The sequence below is a fragment of the Oryctolagus cuniculus genome, chromosome 18, assembly GCF_051225735.1.
Source record: "Oryctolagus cuniculus isolate XC-2025 breed Fujian yellow rabbit chromosome 18, ASM5122573v1, whole genome shotgun sequence".
NCBI classification, from domain to species: Eukaryota; Metazoa; Chordata; class Mammalia; order Lagomorpha; family Leporidae; genus Oryctolagus; species Oryctolagus cuniculus.
Genome location: NC_142884.1, coordinates 17,869,622 through 17,894,274, shown reverse-complemented (window position 1 = coordinate 17,894,274; position 24,653 = coordinate 17,869,622). Strand labels below are relative to the sequence as shown.

The following is a 24,653-nucleotide window of genomic DNA, read 5'->3' as shown; positions in this document are numbered from 1 at the left end:
CTTCAGCCTGTTGTGGCCAATTGGGGAGTGAACCAGCAAATGGAAAACCTCTCTCTCTCTCTCTCCCCCTCCCTCTCTCTCCCTCCCTCGCTCCCTCTTCTCTCTCTGTGTAACTCTTTCAAATAAATAAATCTTTAAAAAAATAATTATATCAATGTAAATTTACAAAGTTGATAGCCATACAATGATATCACTATTCTTAGGAACTGCACATTGAAGAGTTATATGTAATTTACCCTGAAATAGTCCAAGGTGGGGAGAGAACAGATGAGGTAAAAAGTTAACAGTACCTGAATCTGAGTAAAAGACATATTACATTATTTTTGCAGTTTTTGGAAACTTGAAATATATAAAACAAAAAAATCTGAGTCCACTCCTTTTGTTCTGTTCTCTCCTAAACTCACTGTATCCCACAGCTCCCCAGAAATGTGTCAAGGTTACCAGTTACATCCAGTTTGTGAACTCCAGTGGTCAGTTCTTAGTCTTTTACTTACTTGAGGGTTTGACACAATTTGTCACTGCCTCCTTGAAATGTGTGCATCTCTTGACTTCTGGACGCCACTCTTCTGTGGTTCTTCTCTTACCTTCCTGGCTGCTCCTTCTCTGTTTACTTGACAGTTCACTTTTATGTCTCCCTCTTCCAGACCTTGGAGCATCCCAGGGCTTAGTCCTCAGAATCAACCCATTTAAGGTCATTTCCCAGTCTCAATCTAGTGTCTTCAATCACTTACCTTAGTTTAGCATGTAATATTCTTCCAGGAATGTAAGAACTTCCTCCTTTTTTAGATCGTACCCAAGATTAATTCCCTATTTACCTATATCTTAGAGCAGTTGGTGGCTATGCACAGTAGGAAAAGTCTGCCGCATTCTGCAGAGCATATATGCAGGGAGACAGAAGGCTGAAAAGCCTAACATCTTGGAGCAGTCTAAAGTGTACCTTTCACTCTAAGAATTAGAATATGGACCCAGCAAGGAGAAGATGTTTGTTGAAGGTCATTTAGCGATTATTGACAATGTCTGATAAAGCCCAAGTGTCTGTGCTTTCTTCTTATTCTTCTCTCTCCCCTTTAAGATGTATTTATTTATTTATTTATTTATTTTTTGACAGGCAGAGTGGACAGTGAGAGAGAGACAGAGAGAAAGGTCTTCCTTTGCCGTTGGTTCACCCTCCAATGGCCGCCGCGGCCGGCACGCTGCAGCCGGCGCACCGCGCTGATCCGATGGCAGGAGCCAGGAGCCAGGTGCTTCTCCTGGTCTCCCATGGGGTGCAGGGCCCAAGCACTTGGGCCATCCTCCACTGCACTCCCTGGCCACAGCAGAGAGCTGGCCTGGAAGAGGGGCAACCGGGACAGAATCCGGCGCCCCAACCGGGACTAGAACCCGGTGTGCCGGCGCCGCAAGGCGGAGGATTAGCCTAGTGAGCCGCGGCGCCGGCCCAAGATGTATTTATTTGAAAGTCAGAATTATAGAGAGCAGGAGAGACACCCAGAGGAAAAGAGAGAGCTGGTTCACTCCCCAGATGGCCACAACTGCTGGGGCTGGGCCAGGCCGAAGCCAGGAGCCAGGAGCCTCTTCCAGGTCTCCCACAAGGGTAGCAGGGGCCCAAACGCTTGGGCCATCCTCTGCTGCTCTTCCCAGGCCATTAAAAGGGAGCTGGATCAGAGTGGAGTAGCCAGGACACAAACCAGCACCCATATGGGGTGCTGGCATTGTAGGAGGCAGCTTTACCCACTATGCCACAGTGCCAACCTCTATGTTCTGTTCTTGAGAGGCAGTTTAATATGTTTTGTCAAAACCTCAAGAATCTGATGAAAATTACAGACTTTCTCCCAGTGGAAAAAAAAAAGTACCTAGTATATACAAATAACTTTTCATTTAATTTCAGGAGCCTTATGGGCCTGTATAGTGCATCTAGACATTAGATTACAAAACTCTTCTCTATCAGAAAAGAACCCAAAACAGAGAAGTCTGCAGGATAACTGATTCAATGGTGTAAACAAATAAACAAAAACGGCGCTGTGGCTCAATAGGCTAATCTCCACCTAGCAGCGCCAGCACACCGGGTTCTTGTCCCGGTCGGGGCACCAGATTCTTTCCCGGTTGCCCCTCTTCCAGGCCAGCTCTCTGCTGTGGCCCGGGAAGGCAGTGGAGGATGGCCCAAGTGCTTGGGCCCTGCACTCCATGGGACCAGGAGAAGCACCTGGCTCCTGCCTTTGAATCAGCGCGGTGCGCCAGCTGTAGCGCGCAGTCCGTGGCAGCCATTGGAGGGTGAACCAACAGAAAAGGAAGACCTTTCTCTCTGTCTTTCTTTCTCACTATCCACTCTGCCTGTCAAAAAAAAAAAAAAAAAAAAAACAAACAAAACAAAAAAACTAGGTTTAGAGTAGTATAAATGTTCAAGATTAAAAAGTCTAAGGAAGGGCTGGCGCCACAGCTCACTAGGCTAATCCTCCGCCTTGCGGCACCGGCACACCGGGTTCTAGTCCCGGTTGGGGCACCGGATTCTGTCCCGGTTGCCCCTCTTCCAGGCCAGCTCTCTGCTGTGGCCAGGGAGTGCAGTGGAGGATGGCCCAAGTGCTTGGGCCCTGCACCCGCATGGGAGACCAGGAGAAGCACCTGGCTCCTGCCTTCCGATCAGCGTGGTGCGCCGGCCGCGGCGGCCATTGGAGGGTGAACCAGCGGCAAAAGGAAGACCTTTCTCTCTGTCTCTCTCTCTCACTGTCCACTCTGCCTGTAAAAAAAAAAAAAAAAAAAAAAAAAAAAAGTCTAAGGAAGTCTAACAGTCAATTGTGTACAGACTGTTTAAATTCTGATTCAAACAAATTAAGTATAAAAAGACATTTGGAGAGAGAGAAATTTACATAGAGTGAACATTGGATGATATTGAATTAATTTTTTAGATATGGAAATAGATGAGAAACTTGTTTAGAAATGAATATTAGAGTGTTTAGGGTTTAAATATCATGTGTGGCTTTTATATTAAAATTCTTCAACAAAATAAATAGATGAAGTGATTTGGGCAAGGTGTTAACAAATAATGGGTGAAAGGGATTTCAATTCTTATTATAATCCACTTCTCTATTTTTGTGATTGAACTTTTTCATAATAAAGAGAAAATGCAACTGCTGTCTACCATTCTGACATGTACAAGGGTGTAGCTGGATTGTCAGAGCAAGCACCAAAGTTCTGAGGATCCCTGAAGAGTCATCCATAGACTTCCTGTCTCTGGGACCACAGCAGTACAATAATCCACTAGGTTTTGTTTTTACAAGAGAACACACCGATATCCTGACCCTGGACTGGCTCCTACAATCGAAGGGAAACAATACAATAAAAGACATCATTTGGTCAGCTGACAAAAATTGGAATATGGAAATAGAGTCCCGCATGAATCTGAGAGGAACTGCTATTCCCTTTCTGGGTCTATCTATTTCATCTCTTATTTCATCTCATGTTGTCAAATTTATGGGCATAAGAGTTTCTTAGTAGTATTATCTTTTTAAATGCCTGTAGGAACCACAGTGATGTCCTCTCTTTCATGCCTGATATTTGTAATTTGTGCACTATCTTTATATATATATATATATACACACACACAGACAAGTAAACAGAAGCTAAAAAGGAGAAGTTGCTCAGGTCAAGGCTTCAGAGCCAACTGCCTTGCCCAGCTGTCAGGGGAATCATCCTTTTTGAGGCTTTGTACTCCTAGCCTACAGATCTCACGTACTCCATGTGGTTGACATGTAGTCTGGTATGGAAGAGTGACACTTCAGAGACAGGGCTCTCATTGCCCTTGGCCTTCGAGGTGAATATGACTTCTCAGAGGCAAGGGCAGACTCTTCTGCCTCAAGGTCTCCACAGGGTGAACAGCACTGGCTTTGGGAAGTTTTTCCACTCTCAGGAATCTATGAGTATCTGGTTCTGCAGCTACTTCCTGAAGAACCAGAGTTTGGAGATAAGGGACACGTGAAAGTGCTTGTTGCAAGCAAGAACCTCCTCTTTATTCTGCACATAGAAACTGGTTTCCATAGAATAGGGAAAGGGCTTTGACCTGGCTCTATCTCTGTGTGGGCCCTACGGATGAAGGTCTAGGTTCTGGTGACCAATACCTTCTCTAGTTGGGAATGAAAAACCCTGTTTTCTAGTCAGTCTGAAATTAGGAAGTGGGAGCAATGATGTGGGGCAATTCCTTGGTTAGATGAATATCAGCTTGGGGCAGGCTCTTCCAGGCAAGTTCCAAGATCCCGTAATGGGCAATGCCCATGGAATGGATGGTACGCACGTTGTTCTGTCCAGGGAGAGGTATCACATCCTGGAACTCTGGAGGATTTTTGGGGATATGAGACCTACCACAAAACAGGTGATAAAATAACCGCTCCCCAGGAACTAGCTCCGTGGTGTTTAGTGCCTCTTTGTAGGTGATCTCCTGGGATTGAGGTTCCTCCCTCAGTAGCAGGTCCTGTAGCAGCCTCTGGATGCGAGGAGACTTAAGTTGGTACAGGTCCATGAGCTGATAGAACTGTTCCATCCAGGCAGCCGTGTCTTTGGCATATCGCTGCTGCAGCATCCGCAAGACATAGTACAGTGCCACAAATGTCTCCCATGGAGGCAGCTCTTCCCTTTTTTTTGAGATGGGGTGTGTCTTCTTCTCCAACTTAGGCAATTTGGGAAACTTGCCCTTGTCCTTAAAATCCCATAAGTCCTTTTGAAACATCAGGGCCAGAGTTTGCTTTTCCACAGAGGTATGGGGACTTTGAAAAGTGTCTCCTGTGGTGGGATAAAAGTATTGCATATCCATCTCTTTAACAGCATCAGATAACTGCTGTGCCCGCCCGCTTCTGTAAGGTTCTCCCAGAAGATGCCAGTTTAGAGCCTTTGGGTCAAATATCCTCTTGGTAGCTAATGGAGACTTTGATGTCAGGACATCCAAAGGTTTCAGCCAACTCTCCGTGTCCTTTCCTTTTATAGGAGGAATCACCTTTAGATGTTTTGGACTTAGGGACCCCTTGCTGGGTTTTGAGATCCCCGGACTTCGTGACTCCAGGGCCTGCATGTGATGGTACACAATGGCTTCAAGCTTGGCCAGATGCAGCCACTCTAAGTTTCCCTTTGAGGTAAGGTCTTTGAGGAGCTGACACAATCTGTGAAAACTATCCCTAGAAAGCTGTTCTCCTGCTTCCATCCTTTCGAGGACATGGTAGATCCACTCTGTATCAGAGAGACTCACCTCTGGAAACTGTTCCTCAGTCAGGATTTGGGAAAAGGGGAATTGTTTTTTAGTCTGTTCTGTCGGGGCTGGACGATGCCTCAAAAGCCACTTCCGCCTGGGACCTGGTGGTTTGTGCTGGAGTTTCTGAGCTTCCATGGTCTTCCTAAGTATTTGGGAAATGAGTGGAGTCTTTAAGCCCTGATCTTGGGACTCCAAAATTGTATCCAAAGCATGTAGAGGTACAGGTTTATATTCCTCCAACAGTTCTCTTTCTTTATCCATAAACCTAATCCTTGAGAATGTCCTGGGTGTCTCGAGGACTATGCCCTTATCGTCCCAGAATGTTTGTTTGACAGGTAGTGGTGCTGGTATCTTCCCTCCCATCCCCAAATCTGCTGAGATCAGTTTCTTGGAAGGGCTTTTCAGAATTCCCAGTTTTATAGCAGTGCCTTTGATCTCAGGGACTGTTTTTCCAATAGAAGGGACTATTTCCCGTCCCCTAGGGGCCTTTCTTCTTTCTTCTTGTAACTTAAATTGTTTTTCCCTTTTTAAGATCTCTTTCTCTGGGCTTACCTCTTCCTCCAATGAGCTTCTTTCCTCTTCCTCCTCTTCTATCTCACTTAAACTTTCCGTCACACCCTCACTGATGCTTTCTTCCTCCTCAGATGCTTCTTCCTCCTCAGACGCTTCTTCCTCCTCAGACGCTTCTTCCTCCTCAGACACTTCTTCCTCCTCAGGCACTTTTTCCATCTTGAATACTTCCTCTTCCTGTTCTGCCTTCTTCTTTTGTTTCATCATCATCTTTCTCTTCCACTCCCTCTTCTCTTTCTTTCGAAATGCTTCCTTCTCCTCCCCCTCCTTCTCTTCCTCCATCCCTTCTTCCTCCACCACCTGTTCCTCCTCCCCTTCTTCCACCAGCCCCTCTTCTTCCTCCTCTTCCTCCTCCTCCTCCTCCTCCTCCTCCTCCTCCTCTTTATCTTCCTCCTCCTCCTCCTCTACCTCCCCTTCTGACTGTCCCTCCTCCTTCTCCTCCTCAGAGGAACTGTCTTGCTCTACTGAATCTAACAGCCTTTCCACTTCCTTGGAAAAGCTTTCTTCAATTCCTAGCTCGTCCTGTTCAGTGGAAAGCTTTTCCTTTCTTGTATCAACTCCATGTAGCTGTTTTTTCTTTCTCCGCCTTTGTTTAAGGGATTGGATGGCCTCCTCTTTTTCTTTTTTTTCTTCTTCTAATCCTTCTTCTTCATCCTGCAGGACTTCTCTCTGTTCCTTGGCCAATCTGCTTTCCTCCTCAGCCATTTTTTTCTCTTGGCTTATTATCCTTCTTATTTCCTTGGTCAGTTTTCTCTGCTTCTGAGCCAGTTTCTTCTCATTTTTGGTCATGTCTGACTGGTCCATAGAAAAATCCCATTCTTTGGTATCAAGACTATCCCGTTCCTTGCTCAATCTGTTCTCCTTAACAAATAGTGACCTCTTTATCTTTGCCATCTTTAATTCTTCCTGGGTTATTTTTCTTTCATCACTAATTAGTTTTCGAAGTGCCTTTAAGACTTTTTTCGCTTTTGTTGGTTCCCCGGAAATGACCATCTTCTCTTTAAACATCTTCCTTACTGCTTTGGCTAATTTCCTTTCTTCCTGGGCATACATTCTCTGTCCTCTAGTAAGCTCCAGTTTTCCCCTGGCAATGTCCTTCTTCTCAGTGGCCAATATCCTATCTTCATATGACAGTATTTTCTCCTCTTGCAACAATCTATTTTTAATTAAATTTATTTCACCCTCAGACAGTTTTCTCTCTCTTGAGGGCTTTTGAATCCCTCCCTTGGAGAGAATTTCCATTTCCTTGGCCAGTCTTGCCTTCTCCTGGGCCACTTTCTCCATCTCCTTGTGTAATGCTTTTTCTTCCCTAGCGATATTCAACTCTTCTTTGAGCAGTTTCCTTCCTTGGAATATGGATGTTTTCCCCGCAGCTAATTTCATTTTTTCCTGGGCCAGTTTCTCCTGTTTTTTAGCCAGATTGCCCTCTTTCTGAGCCAGTTTTTTCTCTGTGTTAGCCAGTTGCTCCTTCTTCTGGGCCACTATCTGCCTTTCATCTTTTAGCTTCTCCTCTATTTGAACGAGTTTCTGCGTGTACACGTCCAGCTCCTTCTTGGCCTGAGATAACTGCTCTCTGCTCTTCCTGAGGTTCTCTTTGAGACGGAGGAGGCTCTCTTTATTCGGAACCATTTTTTCCTTATCCCAAGCCAGATTCTGTCTTTCCCAAGCCAGATTCTCTTCCTTCTGAGCCATTATATTCTTGCTCTGTGCAAGTTCTTTCTTGTTCTGGAGCATTTTTTCCCTTTCGCTGGCCAGTTTCTCTTTATTCTGAATCAGCTGTTCTCTTCTCTTGGCCAGTTGTGCCTCTTCCTGAGGGGTTTTTGCCTTGTCCTGGGCCACTTTCTCCTCTTTCTGCATTAGCAGCCCTTCTTCCAAGATCAATTTTTTCTCTTTCTTAGCCAGCTTCTCTTCTTGCCAGGCTAGTGTCTTCTCTTGCTGAGCCAGTCTCTCCTTTTCCTCAGCCACTTTCTTTTTTTCTTTATCCAGCTCCTGTTCTTTCCAAGCCATTTCTTCCGTGTCCCAATCCAGTTGTGCTAGTTCCTGGGCCAACTTCTTTTCTTGCTGTGCCAGATTTTGCTCCTTTTGAGCCAGTGTTTCCATTTTCTGGGCTGTTATTATTTTTGCCTCAGCCACTTTACCTCCTTTCTTTGCTAGCTTCTCTTCTTCGCGAGCCACTGTCTCCTGTTTCTTTGCCAATTTCCTCATTTTCTGGGCCAATCGCTCTGCTTCCTGGCTTATCTTCTCCTGTTTTTGGGCCAATTTTTCCTCTTTCTGGGCAGACTTCCTCTCTTTCTGGGCCACTTTTCCATCTCCACGGACCATTTTCACGTATTCTCGGGCCAGTTTTCTCTCTTCTTGGGCCAGTTTTCTCTCTTCTTTTGCGAGTTTCTCTTCTTGTTGTGCTAGTTTCCTCCCTTCTTTGGCATATTTTCTTGCAGCCCGGGCTTGTTCGCTCTGTATCATGGCCCATTTTCGTTCTTCCTGGATTTGTCTCTGCTCTTCTGTGATCTCCTCCTCTTCTTCCTCCTCCTCCTCTTCCTCCTCCTCTTCTTCCAACCCCTCTTCCTCCTCTTCTTGCTCCTCCTCTTCTTCCTCCTCTCTCTCCTCTCTCTCCACTCCCTCTTCTCTCTCCTCCTCCTCTTCTTCTTCTTCCCATTCCTTAGACATTTCTTTCCACTTACGAAGCAGTTCTTTCTCCAGCTTCAATTTTTCTTCATCCGTGTGCTTGGATAAAAACATATTTTCCCAGGCCTGTCTCCACTTTTCCCATTTCACCTTCTTGCCGGCCCCCTCCTGCATTTCCTCCTCCTCTGGGACTGGTTCCTCCTCATCCTCCTGCTGTTGCTGCTCTTCCTGAGGACGCCTCCTGTCCTGATCTTGCTTCCTTTTATCCAAGGGTTTCTTCACACTTTGGGCCTTTTTCCATTGATCCCAGTAGTCCTTCCATTCGTCCAAAGACAGCTTTCTTTCAGGTGTAACTGGTTCTTCTTTTCCCTCAAATACTACTCTTTGAGGTCTGGCCATTGCCCCCACTTCCTCACTCTTCTCCCTGTCTTGTTTGGTTATTTTCCTCCTCTTTTTACCATCTTTTCTCTCTTCCTGAGCTGCTTCCCCCTCTCCCTGAGCTGCTTCCCCCTCTCCCTGGGCTGCTTCCCCCTCTTCCTCAGTTGCTTTCCTCTCTTCCTGAGCTGCTTTCCTCTGTTGTTTAGCTGACACCTTAGACAATTTTTTCTCTTCTTTCTTTGATTTTCGTTTTCCTTTGGTTAGGTCACCTGATTCTAAAAAGGTAAGTTTCTTTTTCTTGCCTTTTTTGGGAACAACTTGGGTTTCCTCCAAGTCCTGCACGTCACTTTCTTCCTTTTGCTCCTCTTCCTTTTGCTCCTCTTCCATGTCTCTGATCACCATGTCCTCTCTAATAATCTCCTCGTGAATAAAAATTGGTTTCTCCTCTGGCCAGGCTACATCCCAGTCAAAGTCTTCAAATACAACCTTGCTTTCTTTCTTCAGCAAGGGGCATATCTTCTGGAAGAGCTCCCAGCTGGGGTACCGATCTGCCAAGATCTCCTTAGCCATAGCCACTAGTTCATTGTTTAAAGCTTCTGACAGTTTTGTTTGGGATTCAGATACCCTCAGGACCATAAGGCGACATAAATCATCTCGCCATGATGTGCCACGTCCAGGGGTCCTCTTGTGGCCAGGCACTCCAGTGACACCCCGTCCATGAGCTTTAGCCTTTCTCACAATGGGTCGTTCTATTACAGTAGACGGAGGTTCCTCAGTTACAGTTTTCTCTTCCTTTCTCCTCTTCTTGTGCCCCTTCACGGGTTTCTGAACTGTCGATTTTTTGTCTCTTTTGTCACGTACTTTCCTCAGCATCTTCAGCGTCAAAGCCATGTGATCCTTTGAAATATCTTCCTCTGAAGATTCAGCATCTCTTGAGAACTTCATGCTGCTGACTGAAGTCCTTCCAGAACGAATGATGATATCTTCTAGGCTCTCAAATAGTGTAGCTTCACTCTGCTCACTTTCAACCTCTTTTTCTGAGGGCTCTGTGGTCATCGGTTTTAAGTCTACCTCTTTCATCTTCTTGAGACCCCTCAACAGTTTTCGAGCTGCAGGAAGGATTAGGAGATGGAGGTAAGGAAAGCATGGGAGACTAAACGAAATTCCTCCCAATATCTGGTGTGAGCTAAGAGGCACTTCCATAAAAGAGATGGCTGAGGCTTCAGAAAAACCAAAACACACAAAAAAACTGTCTCTTTGCTTTAGTCTCTCCCCCCCTCCCAAATCTTAAGATAGGTCTTAGGATCTTCCTCAGTATGGTTGGATCCTTCAGAAGAGAGGTTTTTTTTTTTTTTAAGATTTATGTATTTATTTGAAAGGCAGAGTTAAGAGAGAGAGAGAGAGAGAGAGAGAGAGATCTCCAGCCACTGGTTCACTCCCCAAATGGCCATAATGGCCAGGGCTGGATCAGGCTGAAGCCAGGAACCAGGGTCTCCCACATGGGAGGCAGAGGCCCAGGGACTTTGGGCCATCTTCTACTGCTTTCCCAGACACATTAGATTAGCAAGAAACTGAATTAGAAGTGGAGAAGCCTGGTCTCAAACCAGTGCCCATATAGGATGCCGGCATGGCAGGCCGTGGTTTTACCCACTATGCCACAACACCGGCCCTGGAGAGTTCTTTTCTGTAATGTATTTCCACTAATCTTTCTTCCCACCTGGAATCTCTTGACTCATTTTAGCCCTACCTACCTTGCTGCCTCTTAAGAAATCCTAGGGCATGGACCATATCATCCCATACATACTCTGTTTTTTGCCCATTGCTCGGCCCCGTCTTTGGGCCTTGCTGGGCTTCATGGCCATTCCAGGTTCTTCAGCAATTGTGGGAAGTTGTGTAGGCAAGTATATAGTTTCAGAAGTCCTGGAAACATCTAAAGAAAAATCAGGCCTTTTATCTCCTGACAAGGTCAGGTTTTCATTCAATCGCTGCTCCACTTGAGCCTGAAGGATTTGGAGATCTGTGGGCCGCATCCCCAGCAGATGGTCCAAGGATTCCTCCCCTATCATCTCTTGCCTGTGAAAATCAGAGAGGAAGGACTATGTTGAAACGCGGGTAAGGGGGAGAATGTAAAGGCAAGAACTGCTGTGGAATTGGCAGGGGGCTTGGCAGAGCGGCTAAGGATAGCATATGTAGAAGTAAATGATGTTCAAGAAGAAAGAAAATGTTTAGGAAGCCAAGATGTCAGTGAATGGAGTAATCTGTATGGGGGTGCTGTAGGGGTATGAGAAAAGGATGAAAAGTTGAATTTGATGTGGTAGGAATAGGCAAAGAAATGGAGAATGGAATGAGCAGTCAGGGGAACATGAAGGATAGTTTAAGGTTGGGAAAAGGTTATGAAAAAGAAGAGGGGTCAAGGAGAACTAATGAATAGGAATGAAGAGGTAGTAAAGAAAGGAAAGAGGAAAATGGAAAAGAGGAGAAGAAAATGAGGAGCTGGTAGATAAGTGAAAAGAGGTCACAACTTACTGCATCTCTCGGTAAGTGTCTTTATTCTGGATTAGCTCTAAGAGTGAGGCCTTAGAGTGGATCCCAATCTCAGCCATTAGGCTCAGGGCCTTACTCCTCACTCTTTGGTCCTTGTCCATTAATCCTTGGGCCAGAGGCAAGGCAAAGAGATGAGTAATCATTCCTAGACACTTTAGCCCTTCCCAGGCCAGTTCTCGAATCTGTGGGTTGGAATTAGTCGTATCATCCAACAAACGATGGGCTGTCTCAGAGCGCAGGGAAGGAGACACCTGATAAGAGGCAAATATTTGCCTAAGTGCGCCAACACAGCATTGGTACTTCAGTGGGGAAGCATGGATCATGACACTGAGGATTGTCTCAATCAGGCTATTAACAGCAATTTCACTCATCTTTCTTCCCAGCCAGCTGCGGTTTCCTGTGTCTGTAAGGACACTATAGGTTGTGTCCTTAGACAGTCTCATTCCTAGGAAGTCTTCATCTTCCTTCTCCTCGGAATATTCTGCAATATCACTTATAGCTCTTGCCCTGCTATGCCAGAAGAATTGTTGAGACCTGTCCCATTCCAGTTCCCGCTGGGGCGAGTGCAGGCTACACTGTAGGAATATTGGGCTGCCTTCTGGCCAAAGACGGGCACGAATAACTGAGTTGGGGATGTAGCAATCAGGGGCAAGAAGCCATTCCCGCCCATGACCAAAGTAGCATCGCAATATCTGATAGGGATTGAGTCCATCCCAGCTAGTCAGCTGTAGATGGGGAGGAACTACATAATGAGGTTGCTGAGGTTTGCTCGTCTGCATCCAGTCAGCTTCTACCCCTTCTAAAGAATCACGTCTGGGGGTACGCAGTAGCACAGGGCTCCCTGCCTCATCTTCTTCTATGACATGTGGCACAGAATGGTCAAAGGCAATGGCTCGCTTATTGATAAGGCTCTCCAGACCCGCTAATTCCTGTTGCCCTTGTCCAAGGTAGACATATTTGGGCACAAACATGGTCTCAAAGGAGAAGAAGAAGCTTGGTATGAAAGATTTAGGGGCTTCTACTACTTCATCTGTTATACTCATAAGGGAAAAGCAAGACAGAATGTTTGGGGGAAGCAGTTTTAAACAGGATACCAGATAAAGACTCTGGTTGAAAGTCACAAGCAGGTCGCCTCGGTCATTTGCAAAGCAGAGGGGGCCAAAGTGCAGTGATGAGTCCAACATGGCTATCAGTCTACCATGGAAGTCCCAGATCCGGACAGAGCCATCAATGCCACCTGTGACAAAAAGACTCAAAGGTAGGCAGACATCAAAGGACATAATGGCACATTGGTGCAGAGGCAATGTCTCTATGAACTTCGAGCCTTCCTGCAACCCGGAGGACAGAAAATCATGGAACTTCCAGAGACGCAGGCAGTTAGTCTCTGTGATGGCACCCACAGATTTGGGCAAGAGGATAAGGTGCTTAAGGTGACAGCTGCTGAGAATGCTAGCCAGTGGCCTCAGTTGTACTTTGATCCCATCAAGCACAGCTTCTGACAGGTGTACGTAGTCATCCATGCCATAGGAACAGAGCAAAGAGTTTTCTCGGCCACCCAGAATCCCTCCAGACATTGTAGAGAGTGCTAATACAGCCCCAAAATGCATGAATTTCTCTATTCGGGCACAGCTGTGCTGGGAAAGTACTCTTATCACACCACTCTGGTGCCCAGAGAATATCAGTCCTTCTAGCCCCCGCCCCAGGTGGAAATGTCCATAAGCCAGGCATTGTACAAAGTCTTTAGAATCTGGTGAGGTGCTTAGGAGATACTTGGCTGGGCAAGGGCAGCGAGTTGTGTCAAATACCAGCACCTCTGAGCCGCCTGTTGCCACAAAGAGCTCCTCTTTACCTGGGTCATAAGCCCAGTCCACAGCTTGGTCCAGAATTGAGAAGGGCCAGGTGATAACCAGAAGATTCCCTGTTACTGGGGACACAAAGTGTAACAAGCCATCCTCAGTAGCGCACAGGATCCGGAACCAGTTATCTCCACAGCGGACCCGACGCACCTGCTGTGGAGCAGAACCACAGACGTTGAAGAGGCTATAGAAACAGGGCAGGCAGCGCAAGGAAAAACTATGGTTAGTTTGGCAGAAGAAAGTTGTGCTATCAATGAACTGGAGTCTATGCAGCTCTTCACCCAGTTCTAGCCGCCGCAGCAGGTTCCCAGAAGTAAGGTTCCACTCTTTGATTAAGCCTTCCTTGCCAGCTGTTAGCAGGGTGTGGGCCTCTGGCCGGCTGTGGATACATATCACAGATAAGGTATGGGCCTTGAAACTGTGGAGGGACTGGCCCCAGTTGAGGTTCCAAACTTGTATTTCCCCAGCCTTGTGTCCAGCATAGAGAAGGCCCTGATCAAAACAGGTGCAGCAGCAGGTGATAGAGGAGCCCCTGGTGGTGGAAGTGAACTTCTTTACCTCCGCCAGCTTACCCTGGCCCTGGCGTTCAAGGACTCTTACCACCGTCTCACAGAGAGCTATGAGGGAGCCATTGGGTCCATTCAGCACGATGTCCTGGACAAGCTCATCATTAGGCATGGAAACCATGTAGAGTATTTGGAGGCCCTTGCCACTTCGCTCAATGAGCCAGGTGATCACTGCCCCCATGATACCAGACAGAAGCATCTTCATTTCTGGGTCATAGCAGAGGCAACTGATGTTGAAGCGGCAGGGTACTATGCCTAGAGGCTTAAATGCCCGAAAGTGGTCTCCAAAGAGCCGCAGGAGCAGGTCACCACAGTAGGCCACGAGGATATGAAAGGAACCTGTGTGGACCATGGCCTGAATAGGTGGCAGTCGTTCAGTCATGGAGAATGTTCTTTTCTCAACCATGTCCTCAGTTTTGCTCTTCATCCATACTACAGCCTGGAAGAGAATAAGATGGGGACTGTGGGAAAGACAGTAGAGAAGGAAGGCGCTGAATATATTCAGCTATTTTTGCTCGTTTTTATGCTAAGGAGGAATTGGAACACACTAGAATAATTTTACTCCCTAGTCATAGGAGTTGGAAATATGCTAGAGGCAGGAAGCCTAAGACTCTTTGCCTAACCTTAGTCAACTTTAGGAACCATAGTCTGCTCAACATAGAGACTGTAATTGGAGAAAGAATGAGGGGGAGTCCTAGATCTAGGCCATATTCATTCAAGGGGCTTTTCTTTGTCAATCTAGGCTGAGGGTTATGTGAGTATGGCCCCTGGAGAACAGGCAGGCATTGTGGTGCAGCATGTTAAGCCACCACTTTGTATACCCACATCCTAAATTAGAGTGCCTGGGATTCAGTTCCACCTCAACTTTCAATCCAGCTTCCTACTAATGCTCCTGGAAGGCAACAAATGATGGCCCAACTACTTGGGTTCCTGCCACCCATGTGTGAAACTTGGATAAAGACCTTGGCTCTCTGGCTTTGGCCTGGCCCAACTCCAGCTATTGTAGGCATCTGGGGAGTGAATCAGCAGATGGAAGATCTCTCTCTCTCTCCCCCCCTTCCCCTGCTTTCATCACTCTGCATTTCAAATAAATAAATAGCCAAAACTTAAAAAGAAGGGGGCAGAAAGGCAGTTTTACCTGTATTTCTTTCGTGTATGGTGTCACCCAAGAGAGGGAGGCAAAGAAGTAGGAATCACTCACATAGTGGCTTATGAACGGCATATTTTGAGGATAGCGAGATTCTTTGAACAGTATCTGGGACCGGTCACTCAGCACAACTATGTCATTCTTTGGGTCATTTGAAGGTTTCTGAGGAGAGGTATGGCATCATAAACTAAGAGGCCAGGACACATGTCCACTAAATATATTCTCACACAGTTCACAATATAAGCAGTTTCCAAAGTTATGCACCCAAACCCCAAGAACTATTCCTGTTACATCCATATATACACACCTTATCACCCATGGGACATCAACACTTCATAAGCATATAACAAATCCCCCAACACATAAGGAAACCAACCCCTCTTAGGGCCTTTATGGATGCATTTTATAGTGTGAGCACAGAGGAAAAGGATGTTTTTCCCAACATAAAGCCATCCTTTAACATTTTCCCTGGATTCTAAAAGGTACACATGTCATAAAGGGTACAACATTTAATCAATTACCCAAGCAAATGCATTGCCTCATTCTCATATAGGATATCACAGAATATCCCAAAATTCAGTGCAGCTCTAAATTATACAGCTTAAAACTTGACTAAAATTTTTAGGATACCCTATTTTTGGCTTTTAAATTTGATGGAGGACTTGCACATATACAATATGTATTAGCGCAAGGGCTGGTGCTGTGACGCAACGGGCTAACGCCCTGGCCTGAAGGGCCGGCATCCCAATGGGTGCCGGTTCTAGTCCCAGCTGCTCCACTTCTGATCCAGCTCTCTGCTATGGCCTGGAAAAGCAGTAGAAGATGGCCCAAGTGCTTGGGCCCCTGTACCCACATGGGAGACCTGGAAGAAGCTCCTGGCTCCTGGCTTCTGATCAGTGCAGCTCCGGCTGTTGTGGCCAATTGGGGAGTGAACCACTGGATGGAAGACCTCTCTTTCTCTCTTTCTGCCTCTCCTCTCTCTGTGTAACTCTGACTTTCAAATAAATAAATAAATATTTTTAAAAACCATAATATGTATTTAAAAAAACACAAAATGTATTACTGCACAGGAAAACATGCACCTGAGTTCCTTTTACACAGAGCCAACAACAGCCAACTGAGGATTGACAAATGCTCTCTCTGGTGCTTTTCCCCTTTCCTTTCAGAAAATCTCTCTTCTCAAGGTTGATTCCTGTTAAGATGCTCCAAAATGTTCACCTCCCACCATCAAAATGTCGTTTTAAGAGGTCTGTAGACTCATCTGGAAATTGAAGACCTGCTTCCTACTAAGGTGACTGTTGTCTCTGTGGTCTACCTGGCTGCTTCCTGCGTCCATGGACAGTCTCTGGCTCCTCTGAAGTGCTCATCATTGTGAAATAGAAAGAGGCCAACTAGTGACACACTTATGTCCTGCACAGGCATTACCTTGCTTTTCTCTATGGTGTCATTTACAAGGCATTTAAAATCCTTCCACAGGGGAATGAGTCTGGAGGAAGACATCACCTCAATTTTCCCCTGGTTCTCTTTAGAACTGTTGCTTAAAAACCTGTGGGAAACCGAAAGAGGGAGACTTAGACACTGCTATTCTTTTCAAGGACCTAGGAATCAGAAGGCAAGAACCATGAACTCATATGAATTAAACACCTTCTGGAGGGCCAATGTTGTGATACAGTGGGTTAAGCTGTTGCTTGAAATTCCAGCATCCCATATTAGAGCACCATTTGGTATCCTGGCTGCTCCACTTCTGATCAGCTCCCTAATAATGTGCCTGGGAAAACAGTAGAGGATGGCCTGGATGTGGCCTGGCCTAGGCCTGGCTGTTACAGTCATGTAGGGAATGAACTAGCAGATGAAAGAGCTCTCTTGTTCTCTCTCTCTCTCTCCCTCCCTCCCTCCCCTTTTCTCTCTCCCCTTTTCTCTTGGTCACTCTTTCAAATAAAAAAATCTTTAAAACAAAACCAAAAGCCACCACCACCACCAACAGGGAAACCCACCTTCTGAATGTCAGAACCTATGCACAAATACATCTTTGCATTTAGCTCTCACTACAGCCCAAGGAGGTAGGTATGGCCTCATTTTATTGATGAGAAAACTGAGGCTTCAAAAGGGTAAAGGGACTAAATCTTAGCATTTTTTGTCATAGCCCAGTAGGATATTACGGGTGAGGGAGGCATGGAAACCTAAGAGAGAGACTAGAATAGAATGCTCTTACAGGTAAACTATAGTTCTTTGCTGCTTGTTATGTGTTAGGAGAGCATTTTGTGAGGACTAGGGTTCCTCAAGGAGTGGTCTCTGGACCTCCTGCACCAGGTTTCCTTGTGTGTGTGTGTGTGTGTGTGTGTACGCATTGAGGGGGAAGATACAGCCTCAGATGCAGATTCCTAGAGCCCTGTCATGAAACTACTGAATCAGAGCCATGGAAATGAGACCCAAGAACCTTCACTTTTATCAGGCTTCCTAGATGATTCTGTTGCCATAGAAGTCTCGGTATTGAAGGAGGAAACAGAGATGATAGGCACCTAGTACTAAGAGTCAGCCCCACCTACCATGGATGGAGAAAGGACCTGGTCATTTGGCCTTGAAGGCATCTCCAGGTTTGTGGAATTCAGTGGCTGAGAGAGAATTGTCCTCTTTCCCATTCCATTCTCTTTGGCCACAATGAGGACCACCTTCTACTTTTCCTGGTTGGATTGTGAATAAGATTACTTTTAACAATTCCCCTTTGTCAAGGAGTCTGTCATTACTGGTGTGACAATGGACTTTTCATTTCCTTATGAAAATGAAAATGCCGGTCTTGCCTAAAATCCCTTTAAAGTAGACTCTGAATTAACAAGAAATTATGATTGTTGTTTTTAGGCTGGCTTGGTTCTTAGGCAAGTGACCACTGTATTTCCTTCGAACCTGTATTCTTACTTCCCAGTTGCTTTGGCAACATGACAGCTAAATGTATGGTCTTCCCAGTAGAGGGCAGTGGAGGCCAACCTTGCTTGCTACATGAAAGAAAACTTCAGTTTAGAGAAATGGTTCCCCAAAGTGTGCTCTTCAGTACATGATATACTCATAGTTCCTCAAAATTCTTGTGCACACCTCTACCAGCAGAAAGGCGTTAAGAAGGGTCATAACAATCTAATTTTTAATAGCAAAACTAGGAATGATATTGCTATGGTTTCAATATCCACACCAAAACTCAAGTTGAAATTTAATCCTCATTGTTCAATATTAAGAGAGGTGAGACTTTTAAACAAGTAATGGAGTGGAGTGGGGGCAGTGTTGTAGCATAGCAGGTAAAGCTGCCAACTGCAATGCCAGCATCCCATCTGCGTGGTGGTTCAAGACCCAGCTGTTTCATTTTCCTCTCCAGCTCCCTGTCAATGTGCTTGGAAAATCAGTGGAGGATGGGCCCTTGCATGCACATGGGAGATCCAGAAGAAGCTCCTGACTCCTGGCTTTGGCCTGGCCCAACCCTGGCTGTTGCGGCCATCTGGGGAGTGAATCAGCAGATGGAAGAGCTCTCTCTCTGTCTCCTCTATGTATTTCTTTTTTTTTTTTTTTAAGATTTTATTTATTTATTTGAGAAGTAGAGTTACAGACAGTGAGAGGGAGAGACAGAGAGAAAGGTCTTCCTTCCGTTCCCCAAATGGCTGTAATGGCTGGAGCTATGCTGATCCGAAGCCAGGAGCCAGGTGCCTCTTCCTGGTCTCCCATGTGGGTGCAGGGGCCCAAGGACTTGGGTAATCTTCTACTTCTTTCCCAGGCCATGGCAGAGAGCTGGATTGGAAGAGGAGCAGCCGGGACTAGAACCGGCACCCATATGGGATGCTGGCGCCACAGGTGGAGGATTAACCTACTGCGCCATGGCGCCGACCCCTGTAACTCTTTCAAATAAATAAATAAATCTTTAAAAAATATATATAACCAGGTAGCGAGAGGTCTGCCCTCATGAATGGATTAATCCATCCATAGATTAATGTATTAATGGGTTATATATACTGATATGTCAGTATAATAATGAGTATAATGTGATTCCCAGAATCCACCTGGGAATTTGTTAAAAACACAAATTATTGCCCTCCCCTGCCCCTGAGACCTGTATTAGAAACTCTGAGGGTAGGGCTCCCGAATCTGAGTTTTAACAAGCTCTCCAGCTGATCTCATGCACGCTAAGGGGTGAGAACCACCGGTTTGGAGTCGCAGATCAGTTTGATCTGGGCCTCCTGAAGCAAAGTCAGCAGAACCCACCTCGAGATGGCCGACCCAGGTGCTGTGTTGCCCTGGGGACCTGATGGCTGGCTTTGCAGGGCGCTGCAGGTAAACTGACCATCATCTCTCTAATATCTAACCCAGAATGGGTTAGAGCCCCTCCCCCCACATATACACACACAAAAGCTACTGTATCAACTACTTCATCAGTTCTAGAAATTTTTAAGAGGCAGATGTCATGATTTTCATTGTATGTATGAGCAATATGAACCCAGGGGGCGGGGGGAAGAGCCATGTTTGAGACCACATAGGGCACACTGAAAACTAAGATCCAGTCCACAGTTCCGGAATCTTCTGCTGTATCAGAGACAGAAGGTGAAGCTAAGAAAGCTCTCTGAGCCACAGATCTGCTCACAGTGGGAACTGGGGCCTGCCTGTCAGACCTCAGCATCTCTTTTGTCTCTTTCTCCTTTTACCAGGCTGCATGCTGCTCTCCAAGATCTCTTTCCATTCTGTTCCCTTTCAACCCTGTACTTGCTGTTCCTTTGGACACTTTACAGGAACCAGTGCATTCTGCTTCAGATCCTGCACATCAGTGGATGGCTCTGTGGGCAAGACCCCAAGCTCAGATTTACCCCCACTGGCTCTTTCTTGATGTCCCAGATCCGCTGAGAGAGTAGTCATTTGTAGCTAATTTACAGTTCTTGCCATCAGTTCCCATTGTTCCAAAAATCTCCATTAAGTTCCACTTCTTTCAACTAACCCACAAAAAGCAAGTGACTGGGCTCCTTTGGGAGAATATTTCTGAGGGCCTAGCAAGAAAAAGGCCTTCAAGGGGCCGGCGCTGTGGCGCAGCGGGTTAAAGCCCTAGTCTGAAGCGCCGGCATCCCATATGGGGGCTGGTTCTAGTCCCGGCTGCTCCTCATCCGATCCAGCTCTCTGCTGTGGCCTGGGAAAGCAGTAGAAGATGGCCCAAGTGCTTGGGTCCCTGCACCCATGTGGGAGACCCAGAGGAAGCTCCTGCCTTCGGATCAGTGCAGCTCCGGCCGTTGCGGCCATCTGGGGAGTGAACCAGCAGATGGAAGACCTCTACTTCTACCTCTCTTTGTCTTTCAAATAAATAAAATAAATCTTAAAAAAAAGGCCTTCAAATCCTAAGCCTCTATGTTTACTTACTTTTTTGTCCTCTCTTCCACCCTATAGACCACCTTACCTTCAGAATAAGTGTATTTGCTTCTAAAATATCCCACATTCGACTTCCTAATCCCATTATCTACATAAAAGACAAGTCTAGAGTGAGCTCCAGGTGCTTCAATCCTAATGGTTGACTGATATATCTTAATAACCTGAAGATAATTTAATGGAGAATTCAAGCTTTGTTGCCAACTTAGGGGAGACATTATCTGGGGTTGAGATATGGTATGTCTTTGTGATCATGGAGACAAACCAAGTCTGTGGCAGGGCATTGACACTGGAACTGTATCATTTTTCTTGGCTTCAATCCAACAGGTACAGTGGCAGTGGCAGTCTGAAGGCAGGCGAAAGCCCTAAGAACCTTGCCTTGTAATAAAAAAACTTGACTCCAGGGGGCACTGTACTCCACTACGGTGTCAGATCCCAAGGCTGTTACTGATTGGCTCCTTGTGTTCTGTGGTGTGAGGGAGGGTGCAGCTACAGACAGGGTTCTTGGTCCATACAGCTAACTGTGCAGCTGGGAAGGCAAACATTAAGGAATATTCATGACACTGATTACATTGGGAAATTCTGGCTGATAGGATTCTTTGATTTTTTCTCCTACTTTTAACTTCCTCAAACTTAAATTTAGTTTTAAGAGGGAAAGGTAGAAAGTGCTGTGAGTACATGTAATGTGAAGACCTGACCACCCAAAAGAGGTGATGTGGGCTCCAACCACATGTTGAGGTAGGGTCCTGCAAGGATTGTACAGCCTTGCAGATGGGGTCACACTTGGGGACAGCGGTAGAGAAAGTCCTGCAGGCATCAGGAGGGCCCAGTTAGTTGACCGTAAAGTCAGATGGGCACTTTATCCTACCCTGTTCTCTGAATGACATTATTAAGGCACCCAAGTTTGTCCCCAGTTTTACTCTGGCCTTCAGGTGGCTTCATAGCTAGGCCTGGGACTAGAACATTTAGCTTTCTTTATGGAAAGAAACAATTTTCCAGGGTGACAAATATACACGAACAGGGTGGGTTAGTTTCTGTTCGGTGGAAGTTACTCAGAATCCCTGGGAATGATGCTGACACCCATAACTGATTATGTCGTCAAGTGGCATTTTCCAGATGTTCTTTAATTCTTACAAGGATTCTATGACTTAGCTATTATCCCTCTCCCTTAATCAAACAACTTTTTTTTTTTAAATGACCAATGTAACACTATTCAAAACATAGTGAGTGACATGTAAGGAAAAGAATGTCACCTTTTCACATCAGGCCTCCTGTCCTGTCTCCCATTCACAGGTGTGACTCTGATTCTCTAAAAGTGTTCTGTACATATACAAGCATGTATATATATATATTTTTTATTTTTTTATTTTATTTATTTTATTTTATTTTTTGACAGGCAGAGTGGACAGTGAGAGAGAGAGACAGAGAGAAAGGTCTTCCTTTGCCGTTGGTTCACCCTCCAATGGCCGCCGCGGCCAGCGCGCTGCGGCCGGCGCACCGCGCTGATCCGATGGCAGGAGCCAGGAGCCAGGTGCTTTTCCTGGTCTCCCATGGGGTGCAGGGCCCAAGCACCTGGGCCATCCTCCACTGCACTCCCTGGCCACAGCAGAGAGCTGGCCTGGAAGAGGGGCAACCGGGACAGAATCCGGCGCCCCGACCGGGACTAGAACCCGGTGTGCCGGCGCCGCTAGGCGGAGGATTAGCCTAGTGAGCCGCGGCGCCGGCCTATATATATTTTTCATATACAAATTATATATACACTGTTCTGCATCTTTTCCTCTCAATATATCTTAAAGATCAGTTCAAATTAATACCTGTAGCTCTGCCTGCAGGGTATGCCACTGTGTGGCTGAACTGTCATTTATTTATCCAAATTTCTTTTCTTTTTTCTTTTTTTGACAGGCAGAGTGGACTGTGAGAGAAAGAGACAGAGAGAAAGGTCTTCCTTTTCTGTTGGTTCACCCCCTAATGGCCGCTGCGGCCAGCGCGCTGCGGCCGGTGCACAGTGCTGATCTGAAGCCAGGAGCCAGGTGCTTCTCCTGGTCTCCCATGCGGGTGCAGGGCCCAAGCACTTGGGCCATCCTCCATTACAATCCCTGGCCACAGCAGAGAGCTGGCCTGGAAGAGGAGCAACTGGGACAGAACCCGGCGCCCCGACCGGGACTAGAACCCGGGGTGCCGGCGCTGCAGGCAGAGGATTAGCCTAGTGAGCCGCGGCGCCGGCCCCAAATTTCTATTAATGGATATTGAAGAATTTTGCTACTACAACCAATGCCACAAGTGAATATCTCTATTAATGATTCATTGAGTTTTAACAAGTTGTAAAACTGAAGTAATAGGCCGGCGCCGTGGCTCAATAGGCTAATCCTCCACCTTGCGGCGCCGGCACACCGGGTTCTAGTCCCGGTTGGGGCGCCGGATTCTGTCCCGGTTGCCCCTCTTCCAGGCCAGCTCTCTGCTGTGGCCAGGGAGTGCAGTGGAGGATGGCCCAGGTGCTTGGGCCCTGCACCCCATGGGAGACCAGGAAAAGCACCTGGCTCCTGGCTCCTGCCAGGATCAGCGCGGTGCGCCGGCTGCAGCGGCGGCCATTGGAGGGTGAACCAACGGCAAAAGGAAGACCTTTCTCTCTGTCTCTCTCTCTCACTGTCCACTCTGCCTGTCAAAAAAAAAAAAAAAAAAAAAAAACTGAAGTAATAAAAACATTTTTTTCCATTAAATATAACTTGGATTATGCTAACTGACAAACTTACATGTTCCAGAACTCAACGACTTCTGAGAATAACTGACCATGCAGGGGACAGAGCCCTTGGTGGTGACTGAGACTACTCCAGCTCATAAAGCAAATTTATTTGATAAAATAGACCAGAGACTTTCGGACCAGGACAGGCAGAGCCTTTGCCCCTAGTAAGCAGGAAGCAGCTATAGAAGATATGATTTTATGCCCTTCAGCGTCTGTTAAGATTAAGGTCTGGAGTTTGGGGGGGGGGGAGAATGATATAGGCAGGCAGATAGGATCAAATTGATTAGATTTGTGAGCTAGAAGACCACGCCCTCCACTATGTCCCCTGTGTGATCTCAGGCCCCTACCTGACCCTACCTATGCACACACCTGCCAGACTACATAACCACTCCCCTTTGGGGAGTGAATAAAAGGCCTGGCCCGTGGTGGGCCCTGCTCTTTTTGTTGTCCTTGTTGTGCACTCTTGTTGCCCCCTGGTTGCACCGCGCCTCTGGGCTCCAGCCCTGCCTCTGCTTCCTGTCTGCATGCTCGCTCCACGTGGCTCCTGGCTTGCTCTCTACCTGGTATGGACGCAACTGCAACTTAGCTTCTACACTTCTTTCTCCCCTAATTAAAGCCCTCACTTTCCAATGCATTTCTCTCACTGAATACAAATGCTTAACAACTTAAAAAAATAAATATAGCTTGGAATAATATTTTGGATGGATGAGTATTTGGGTTAAATAATCAAAATTAACTTCACCTGTTTTGTGTGTGTTTAAACGCTAAAGCTGCTCATGTGACTTGTATTTTTACCAGATAGCCTCTTCCAGCTCATTGCTGTCTAGTGGGGGCCTGATACCCTGCTGGACTGAGAACCTCCGAGCGTTAGGACCCCCCTCTGTTTAATTTCTCCTGTGTCTTTTTTTTTTATTATTTTTATTTATTTATTTTTTTTTTTTGACAGGCAGAGTGGACAGTGAGAGAGAGAGAGACAGAGAGAAAGGTCTTCCTTTGCTGTTGGTTCACCCTCCAATGGCCGCCGCGGCCAGCGCGATGCGACCGGCGCACCGCGCTGATCCGATGGCAGGAGCCAGGAGCCAGGTGCTTTTCCTGGTCTCCCATGGGGTGCAGGGCCCAAGCACCTGGGCCATCCTCCACTGCACTCCCGGGCCACAGCAGAGGGCTGGCCTGGAAGAGGGGCAACCGGGACAGAATCCGGCGCCCCGACCGGGACTAGAACCCGGTGTGCCGGCGCCGCTAGGCGGAGGATTAGCCTAGTGAGCCGCGGCGCCGGCCTCTCCTGTGTCTTAATAATCACCCAACTTGGCATAGGCCAGGGACTTAATGCATGCTTGTTGAAAACGAGGGCAAAGGAATGACCTGCTGCCCCTCGCCCAGGAAGAGGGAATGTGTGCTTCACAGCTTCTTATTTCCTGGAAGACGTGGCCTGAAGCAGAAAGGGTACTGCCCAGAGAACCTTGCAGTTCCAGTCAGTTCCTCAGTAACCCTCATGGAGGAGGAATGGCAGTATCCATCAATTAAAAAAAAAAAAAAAAAAAAAAAAGCTGGACACTTGTGTCCGCAGGTGGAATAAATCCGGATCCCCTTTCCTGGCTGTAGGTACTCAGCAAAC

General features: G+C 46.6%; 1 protein-coding gene across 1 annotated transcript; it reads right to left on the bottom strand.

Moving 5' to 3' along the window:
* Nucleotides 1–4,054: 4,054 nt before the first annotated feature.
* On the bottom strand, nt 4,055–16,462 carry WDR87 (WD repeat domain 87). The gene is made up of 6 exons (XM_089319241.1): nt 16,342–16,462; nt 14,908–15,078; nt 11,330–14,208; nt 10,608–10,876; nt 6,101–9,912; nt 4,055–5,992 (listed from the first exon to the last, which is right to left on the bottom strand). The coding sequence occupies exons 1-6, from the start codon at nt 16,414–16,416 to the stop codon at nt 4,157–4,159; spliced, it is 9,042 nt and encodes a 3,013-aa protein (XP_089175367.1). The 5' UTR covers nt 16,417–16,462; the 3' UTR covers nt 4,055–4,156.
* Between the last annotated feature and the right edge of the window lie 8,191 nt (nt 16,463–24,653).

Coding starts and splice junctions, on each gene's coding strand:
- WDR87 (XM_089319241.1), bottom strand. CDS start 16,416: ATGTCTTCCTCCAGACTCATTCCCCTGTGGAAGGATTTTAAATGCCTT. Junction 9,913..10,607: donor AGCAATGGGCAAAAAACAGA/GTATGTATGGGA, acceptor TCCTTCCTGCAG/CTCGAAAACTGTTGAGGGGT. Junction 5,993..6,100: donor AAGAAGGGGAGGAGGAACAG/GTGGTGGAGGAA, acceptor ATGAAACAAAAG/AAGAAGGCAGAACAGGAAGA.